The following is a 9,909-nucleotide window of genomic DNA, read 5'->3' on the forward strand; positions in this document are numbered from 1 at the left end:
CTTTCTGGGATGTGCTTTGGCATACTAAATAAGTGTGTTGCTGCATTTCCCACAGTTGTTAACAACACAGCTAACGTGCTGTTTCCCATTTAACAACAGGTATTTACACATGTTATATTTTGTATTGTATTTTTGAATTTTGTTCGCCCAGTATGAAAATGTGATGCAAGGGATTTTGCCATCGACAGCCATCAATACCGTTAAGCCCTGCACAACTAACGTGCTGTTTCCCATTTAACAACAGAAATAAATGCTCAACTGGGACCACTTCGAAGTATTTATATTGAGAAAACACAACCATGGAGAGTACATATACAATGTGCACCTTCTATAAGTGGCTCTACCCAAATGTCAATGCGTTCAATGCTTATATAATAGGTGATCTTTTTTCTCATGAGTTCTGGTACCACAGAACCCCCCTCTAGCACCCACTCTTTGTTCTGGCACCTCCCAATTTACAAATTAAGCTCTGCTTCAAATTTTTATTTTACAAGGCAAGTCAGTTAAGAACAAATTCTTATTTTCAATAAAGGCCTAGGAACAGTGGGTTAACTGCCTGTGATTTGTAACTTGTCAGGGATTTGAAATTGCAACCTTTCCGTTACTAGTGGTGTCGTGAAGCAGTGTGGCTTGGCTTGGCTGGGATGTGTTTCGGAGGACGCACGGCTCTTGGCTCTCGCCTCTCCCAAGTCCATTTGGGAGTTGTAGCAATGGGACAAGACTGTAACTACCAATTGGATACCACTAAATTGAAAAAAAAAAAGTCACCTTGGGGGTTTGTGGTATATGGCCAATATACCTCCTAGCTGCGTTGTGCCTAAGAACAGCCCTTGGCCGTGGTATATTGGCCATATACCACACCTCCTTGGGCCTTATTTCTTAATTGTACACAATTGGACACTTTTACAATTATTGTATGGTAAACATTGACATCTGTCTGGGTGGAACACCCTCCATAATGGGTGTCTGTGTGGGACACCCTCCATTACGGCTCCATCAGTGTTGAGCCCTCTCACTCTGATTGTATGGGACACTCAATTACGGCTCCTTGTGTTTCCAATCTTCTTCCTCTGGCAGGATTACTTCCACGTGCAACTGTCAGACGACAAGCAGGTGAGGCACTTCCTGGAGCTGAGCTATGCTGGTGCCATCCTTCGGGACAGCTGGGTCCTGACAGACGTTGGCATCACCCCTAGCAGTGCCATCTGCTGCCTGCTGAAGGTACCATCCGAACACCTAGCTGTTTCTACCCGTGCTTGAAAATGCATATCAAGTGAGCTGGCTATTGCTTGAAACAGCTTCATACTATCATTAACATAAAGTGTTTCAGATATAGTGTGGTGATATATAGTGTTGTGATATAGTGTGGTGATATATAACATGGTGATATATAGTGTGGTGATATATAGTATGGTGATATATAGTGTGGTGATATATAGTATGGTGATATATAGTGTGTTGATATATAGTATGGTGATATATAGTGTGGTGATATATAGTATGGTGATATATAGTATGGTGATATATAGTGTGGTGATATATAGTATGGTGATATATAGTATGTGTATATATAGTATGGTGATATATATAGTGTGTATAGATGGTATATAGTATGGTGATATATAGTATGGTGATATATATGTGGTGATATATAGTGTGGTGATATATAGTATGGTGATATATATAGTGTGGTGATATATAGTATGGTGATATATAGTATGGTGATATCGTGTTGTGATATATAGTATGGTGATATATAGTATGGTGATATATAGTATGGTGATATATAGTATGGTGATATTAATGATATATAAGTGTGGTGATATATATAGTATGGTGATATTATGGTGTATGATATATAGTATGGTGATATATATAGTATGGTGATATATATAGTATGGTGATATATAGTGTGGTGATATATAGTGTGGTGATATATATAGTGTGGTGATATATAGTATGGTGATATATAGTATGGTGATATATATAGTATGGTGATATATAGTATGGTGATATATATAGTGTGGTGATATATAGTATGGTGATATATAGTATGGTGATATATAGTATGGTTATATAGTGTGGTGATATATAGTGTGGTGATATAGTGTGGTGATATATAGTGTGGTGATATATAGTGTGGTGATATATAGTATGGTTATATATAGTATGGTGATATATAGTATGGTGATATGTATAGTATGGTGATATATAGTGTGGTGATATATATATATATATAGTGTGGTGATATATAGTATGGTGATATATAGTGTGGTGATATATAGTATGGTGATATATAGTATGGTGATATATAGTGTGGTGATATATATATGGTGATATAAATAGTGTGGTGATATATAGTGTGGTGATATATAGTATGGTGATATCTATAGTATGGTGATATATAGTATGGTGATATATAGTGTGGTGATATATAGTGTGGTGATATATAGTATGGTGATAGATATAGTGTGGTGATATATAGTATGGTGATATATATAGTATGGTGATATATATAGTATGGTGATATAGTGTGGTGTGGTGATATATAGTATGGTGATATCTATAGTATGGTGATATATAGTGTGGTGATATATAGTGTGGTGATATATATATATATATATAGTATGGTTATATATATATAGTGTGGTGATATATAGTATGGTGATATATAGTGTGGTGATATATAGTATGGTGATATATAGTGTGGTGATATATAGTATGGTGATATATAGTATGGTGATATATATATAGTATGGTGATATATATAGTATGGTGATATATATAGTATGGTGATATATATAGTATGGTGATATATAGTATGGTGATATATAGTATGGTGATATATATAGTATGGTGATATATATAGTATGGTGATATATATAGTATGGTGATATATATAGTATGGTGATATATATAGTATATGTGATATATAGTATGGTGATATATAGTATGGTGATATATATATAGTATGGTATATAGTATGGTGATATAGTGTGGTGATATATAGTGATGGTATATATATGGTGATATATAGTGTGGTGATATATAGTATGGTGATATATATAGTATGGTGATATATAGTGTGGTGATATATAGTGTGGTGATATATATATGTTATATATATATGTGTATATATATAGTTATATATATATATATATAGTATGGTTGATATATAGTGTGGTGATATATAGTATGGTGATATATAGTATATGATATATATAGTGTGGTGATATATAGTGTGGTTATATAGTATGGTGATATATATAGTGTTGTGATATAAAGTGTGGTGATATATAGTATGGTGATATATATAGTATGGTGATATATAGTGTGTTGATATATAGTATGGTGATATATAGTGTGGTGATATATAGTATGGTGATATATAGTGTGGATATATATATAGTATGGTTATATATAGTGTGGTGATATATATAGTGTGGTGATATATAGTGTGGTGATATATAGTATGGTGATAAATAGTGTGGTGATATATAGTGTTGTGATATAAAGTATGGTTATATAGTATGGTGATATATAGTGTGGTGATATATAGTATGGTGATATATAGTGTGGTGATATATAGTATGGTGATATATAGTATGGTGATATATATATGGTATATATAGTGTTGTGAAATATATGGTTATATAGTATGGTGATATATATAGTGGTGATATATATAGTGTGGTGATATATATAGTGTGGTGATATATAGTGTGGTGATATATATATATATATATAGTGTGGTGATATATAGTATATATATATAGTATGGTGATATATAGTATGGTTATATAGTGTGGTGATATATAGTATGGTGATATATATTATGGTGATATATAGTGTGGTGATATATATATGGTGGTATATATAGTATGGTGATATATAGTATGGTGATATATATTGGTGATATATAGTATGGTGATATATAGTGTGGTTCCAGTATGGTGATATATACATATATATAGATGGTGATTAATAGTGTGGTGATATATAGTGTAGATATATATGGTGATATATAGTATGGTGATATATATAGTATGGTGATATATATAGTGTGGTGAATATAGTGTGGTGATATATAGTATGGTGATATATATAGTATGGTGATATATGGTATGGTGATATATAGTATGGTGATATATATAGTATGGTGATATATAGTATGTGATATATATAGTGTGGTGATATATACCATGGTGATATATAGTATGGTGATATATAGTGTGGTGATATATGTACCCATATTAGTGTGGTGATATATATAGTATGGTGATATATATAGTGTGGTGATATATAGTGGTGATATATAGTAGATATTAATGGTGATATATAGTGTGGTGATATATAGTATGGTGATATCTATAGTATGGTGATATATAGTGCCATATATAGTGTGGTGATATATAAGTGTGGTGATATATAGTGTGGTGATATATATAGTGTGGTGATATATAGTGTGGTGATATATATGTGGTGATATATATAGTATGGTGATATATATAGTGTGGTGATAATATAGTATGGTGATATATATAGTGTGGTGATATATATAGTGTGGTGATATATAGTAGATATATAGTATGGTGATATCTATAGTATGGTTGATATATAGTGTGGTGAATATAGTGTGGTGATATATAAGTGATATATATGGTGATCTATAAGTGTGGTGATATATAGTGTGGTGATATATAGTATGGTGATATGTATGGTGAATATAGGAGTGTGGTGATATATATAGTGTGGTGTAAGTGTGGTTATATAGTATGGTGATATATTATATGCCCTTATATATAGTGTGGTGATATATAGTGTGGTGATATACCAGCCTGGTGATAACAGTGTGGTGATATTTAGTATGGTGATATAAATAACACCTGGTGATATTAGTATGGTGAGAGGAATATAGCTATGTGGTGAATATAGTGTTATATAAGTGTGGTGATATAGTATGGTGATGGCCAAGTGTGGTGAAATAGTTGGTGATATGACCAGCATGGTGATATATATATGGCATAACAGTTGAAACTGCACATATATAGATGGGATAGGAGTCATATAGTTGGGTGGTGATTCATATACAGTGTGGTGATATATAGTGTTGTGAAAGTGTGCCAGTTATATAGTGTGGTGATATAGTATGGTGATATATAGTGTTGATATACCAGTATGGTGATATATATAGTATGGTGATATATATAGTGTGGTGATAGCATATAGTGTGGTGATATATCATAACATGGTCTGATATATAAGTGCTGGTGAGAAAAAAATCAAATGTATTTTATACGTCTTATACATGGCTTATACAGGAAATCCAGTTAACATATTTTACTGCCATAAATACAAGCTGAGACAGGAGTATGGTGATATATAGTGTGGTGATATATAGTATGGTGATATATAGTATGGTGATATATATAGTATGGTGATATATAGTATGGTGATATATAGTATGGTGAGTTGGTGATATATTATGGTATGGTTATATAAGTATGGTGATATATATAGTATGGTGTTATATAGTATGGTTATATAGTATGATTATATAGTATGGTTATATAGTATGATTAGGTGATTTAGTTAATTCAAACAGGGTGCCATTAATACAGGTCACAGTGGAGTGCAGAGGAGCCTCTTAAAGAAGAAGTTACAGGTCTGTGAGAGCCAGAAATCTTGCTTGTTTGTAGGTGACCAAATACTTATTTTCCACCATAATTTGCAAATAAATTCATTAAAAATCCTACAATGTGATTTTTCTGGATTTTTTTTCTCATTTTGTCTGTCATAGTTGAAGTGTACCTATGATGAAAATTACAGGCCTCTCATCTTTTTAGGTGGGAGAACTTGCACAATTGGTGGCTGACTAAATACTTTTTTGCCCCACTGTATAGTGTGGTGGTATATAGTATGGTGATATATAGTATGTTGAGGTCCCTGCTTGAGACTTAACACTGCTTTATACCGAGACCATATTGCCCTTGCTCAACCAAGACCATGGTTATGGTAGAGTGATTGGTTAGTAAGAACACTGCTTTATACTGAGTGTTATGGTATGTGATTGGTTAGTAAGAACACTGCTTCGTGAGTGTGAAGTGTTGTTGTACAGAGGTCCCTGGGTACATGTCCAGAGCCAGACAGGGACAGAACTCACTCTGTTCCACAAAGTTCTGTGGAAGATTTGCTAACAGAGGAGAGTGGTTATGTATCTAAGTACAAATTTAACCATCAGAATAATGTTTATTTGTGTTCCTTACTCCTTACTTACACATCCCATCATTGACATAGTCAAAGCCAGACCTTCTTGCTGGTTGACTAGAGTGGAAATCTATAGTATTGTATGGTTGACCTGGGATAGAGCTGAAATGTGGCCCGATGTCGTGTTGCCTTTGTACCAAACACCCTTACAGTCATAAACCTTTTCCCCATGTAATCGCCTTGACCTCAGTCTGGTGTTCGCTAACAGTATCTGAAGAGTCTGTATACCCAGTGGTGTATAGTACAGTAGAGCACAGCAGAGTACAGCAGAGTACAGTAGAGCACAGCAGGCTGTATAGTAGGAGAAGAAGAGGCCCTTTGGGTTCATTGAAATACATATTCATAATATTTCTGTTAACAATTTAATCTGCACCCAGATTAGTCTTCAATTTAATTTTCACCCAGATTAGTCTTCAATTTAATTTTCACCCAGATTAGTGTTCAATGTGATAGAACAAAACTCAGTACAGCACATGAATTAGAAAATGTTGTTACAAATTTGAGCCACGAGATGGTGGTAGATTATAATTTAAATAGCATGGACCTTTGATTTGTCTCTGGATAGAAATTGCCCTTGGGCACAGATCTAGGATCAGTTTACTCTCACCAAATCCTAACCTTTACCATTAGCAGTAAAAACACAAACCAGACCTAAGATCAGTGCAAAGGAGCCACTTCATCTTACCCCTGTAATTATATGACTCCTGACTTATATATACTGAGTGTACCAAACATAGAAACACCTTCCTAATATTGAGTTGCACCCCGCCTTTTGCCATCAGAACAGCCTCAATTCGTTGGGGCATGGACTCTACAAGGTGTTTGAAAGCGTTCCCCAGGGATGCTGGCCCATGTTGACTCCAATGCTTCCAACAGTTGTGCCAAGTTGGCTGGATGTTCTTTGGGTGGTGGACCATTCATGATACACACAGGAAACTGTTGAGTGTGAAAAACCCCAGCAGCATTGCAGTTCTTGACACAAACCGGTGCACCTGGCACCTACTACCCCGTTCAAAGGCACTTAAATATTTTGTCTTGCCCATTCACCCTCTGAATGGCACACATACACAATCCATGCCTCAATTGTCTCAAGGCTTAAAAATCCTTCTTTAACCTGTCCGCTCCCCTTCATCTACACTGAAGTGGATTTAACAAGTGACATCATGAAGGGATCATAGCTTTCACCTGGATTCACCTGGTCAGTCTTTGTCATGGAAAGAACAGGTGTTCATAATGTTTTGTTTACTCGGTGTATAAACACAACATAGGTATTTATGTAAAACAAGTGAATTTACTGTATGTCCATGGTCTTATACTTCAGCGGGAGCCGGTGGTGCGTGTGTTCAGTGCCGTGACGGGGGAGACCCTCTCAGTCTTGGGCACTGTGTTTCTCCTGAGTACGTCTGTGGCCAGGCTCATGACCCTGGTGTCCCAGCAGTGTGGGCTTCCCGTCAGCTCCTTCAGACTGAGCTCTCCCACCGGCCTGCAACTCTACGACTGCAACCGGCTGCACGACTACGCCATTGACCTGGGTATGGCCTTCCTTGTGCAGTAGATCAATGGTCCTCTGGCTCAACACCTTATGGATGTAACACAGAGACAAATGGACTGTATGGAACACATTCTTGGTTCATGGCAACCAGGAGGACAACCTGCATGTGTCTCTGTCTCCCAGGGGCTACTCTACGGTTGGACACCTGGGATGGGTGGGCGGAGTTCCTCAGAGGCTGCTTCCTGGGACACAGACTGACCGTCCAACGACACCTGTCTAGGGAGAGACCTGTGATGAGGTCAGAATACACATCTACACACTGAACTGTATGATAGACTTACTATCAACAGTGATGGTACTGAACCTTTATATAGCTGTATTACAATGATGGTACTGACCCTGTATATAGCTTACAATGATAGTACTGACCCTGTATATAGCTTACAATGATAGTACTGACCCTGTATATAGCTTACCCATATAGATAATGTACTGACCCTGTACTGACCCTGTATATAGCTTACAATGATAGTACTGACCCTGACCCTTATATAGCTTATATAGCTTACAATGATAGTACTGACCCTGTATATAGCTTATAGTACAGCACTGTTATAGCTTATATTCTCTTGTTTTTTTCCTTCATACGTTTTTTCTCTTACCCTGATATTTAATACTGCATTGTGGGAAAGAGCTTGCAAGTAAGCATTTTACTGTACTGTTTTATAACCCAATCTTACTTGAGTTTTTTTATTTTTTATTATTAGTATTTTTTTTACAGTAAACAAGATGAGACTTTGGAACGGATGATGCCTGAAACAATGCGGACGACTTAGAATTTCGTTCCTTTGGATGATGCTTATAGATATAGTCAGTACTGTGTTTGATTTGTGTGCAGAAAGTTTACAACGGCAGGCAGTGGATTCTCAGTCATTCCTATTCTCAAGTAACAAAAAACGTATCATATTTCACTGGCTATTTGTAGTAGCCAAATGTGAATGGAATTATTATTATTCTAGAATCATTCAGTTGACTGAATGTGACTATGTGGTTGTGCTGTATGTGATTGTACTGAATGTGACTATGTGGTTGTGCTGTATGTGATTGTACTGAATGTGGTTGTACTGTACGTGATTGTAAGTGTTTGACATGGGTCTAATTGAGGCTCCAACCCCCCCCACACACACACTGAACACTATTTTTTGTCCATAGAAATCCTCACTTGCTGATGAAGACCTTTCGTGGTTGAAATCAATGTAAAATACAGTATGAACACTGCTGCCTTAAAACTCTTTTATTAAGATGTGGACCATTATTGCTCATTTAAATGAGTTTGTGCAGTGTCAAAATAATACATCTGGTACATAAGGGGGGGAAAAATGCTAAAAATACCACAAGACATGAAATAATGGCATTATGGGAAAATCATACATACTGTATTTCAGAGTATTTGACAAACTCTTTATTTACGTTACAAAACTGACAACTACTGTGACGATGTGTAGGCACAGCATGTGTCATCATTCCCCTGCAGTGTGTGGATTTACACAGCAACATAGCAGACAGCTTAAATCATTTATTTTTATTTAACCTTTATTTCACTAGACAAGTCAGTTAAGAGCAAATTCTTATTTACAATGATGGCCAAACCCGGACGACGCTGGGCCAATTATGCGGCACCCTATGGGACTCCCAATCACTTGGGAGTGGGAAGGATACCAAATCCAATATCACACACTTCTTCCTTAGTATTCTGAGAACTGTCAGATAGCTGTGAGAGCTATGAGTGGATCGTGGACCCATGCATAAATGATAACTTTGCTGTAACTCAGTGGGGCAAGTAGAACGTCCGGGTTAGTGTATGTGCATTATCTTGTCAGTTGATTGTCTTTGTCTCAAAGCCTTTCCATTTCTGGGGTATTGAAGAAGCTTCTGATCTCAACCTTCTTGACAGGAAAGAAACGCTTGGTTCGTGTTTGTGTCTTATCCAATGGGTTGTCAGGTGAACGTTGAAGATGCTTCTTGGAGGTGAACTAATGATGTCATTGAATCGCTGTCATTGAGTTGTTCACTGGACAAGACAATAATTCACTGAAAATTAAATCTGTATTTATTTTTACTTTTGTTGATATTTGATTGCACAGTCTTTT

The 9,909-nt window shown here is 35.9% G+C and overlaps 1 protein-coding gene across 2 annotated transcripts; it reads left to right on the forward strand.

The window, feature by feature from the left end:
* The first annotated feature begins 912 nt into the window (after positions 1–912).
* On the forward strand, positions 913–8,113 carry LOC135529141 (protein ANKUB1-like). 2 transcript variants are annotated; one of them, XM_064958019.1, is made up of 3 exons: positions 913–1,221; positions 7,589–7,799; positions 7,943–8,113. In XM_064958019.1, the coding sequence occupies exons 2-3, from the start codon at positions 7,685–7,687 to the stop codon at positions 8,080–8,082; spliced, it is 255 nt and encodes an 84-aa protein (XP_064814091.1). In that variant the 5' UTR covers positions 913–1,221; positions 7,589–7,684; the 3' UTR covers positions 8,083–8,113. The 2 variants fall into 2 exon arrangements, with proteins under 2 accessions (XP_064814091.1, XP_064814092.1); XM_064958020.1 differs by lacking the exon at positions 913–1,221 and having other exon boundaries at positions 7,426–7,799.
* The last annotated feature ends 1,796 nt before the right edge of the window (positions 8,114–9,909 follow it).

Source organism: Oncorhynchus masou, unplaced genomic scaffold, assembly GCF_036934945.1.
Source record: "Oncorhynchus masou masou isolate Uvic2021 unplaced genomic scaffold, UVic_Omas_1.1 unplaced_scaffold_1104, whole genome shotgun sequence".
In the NCBI taxonomy this organism is placed as follows: domain Eukaryota; kingdom Metazoa; phylum Chordata; class Actinopteri; order Salmoniformes; family Salmonidae; genus Oncorhynchus; species Oncorhynchus masou.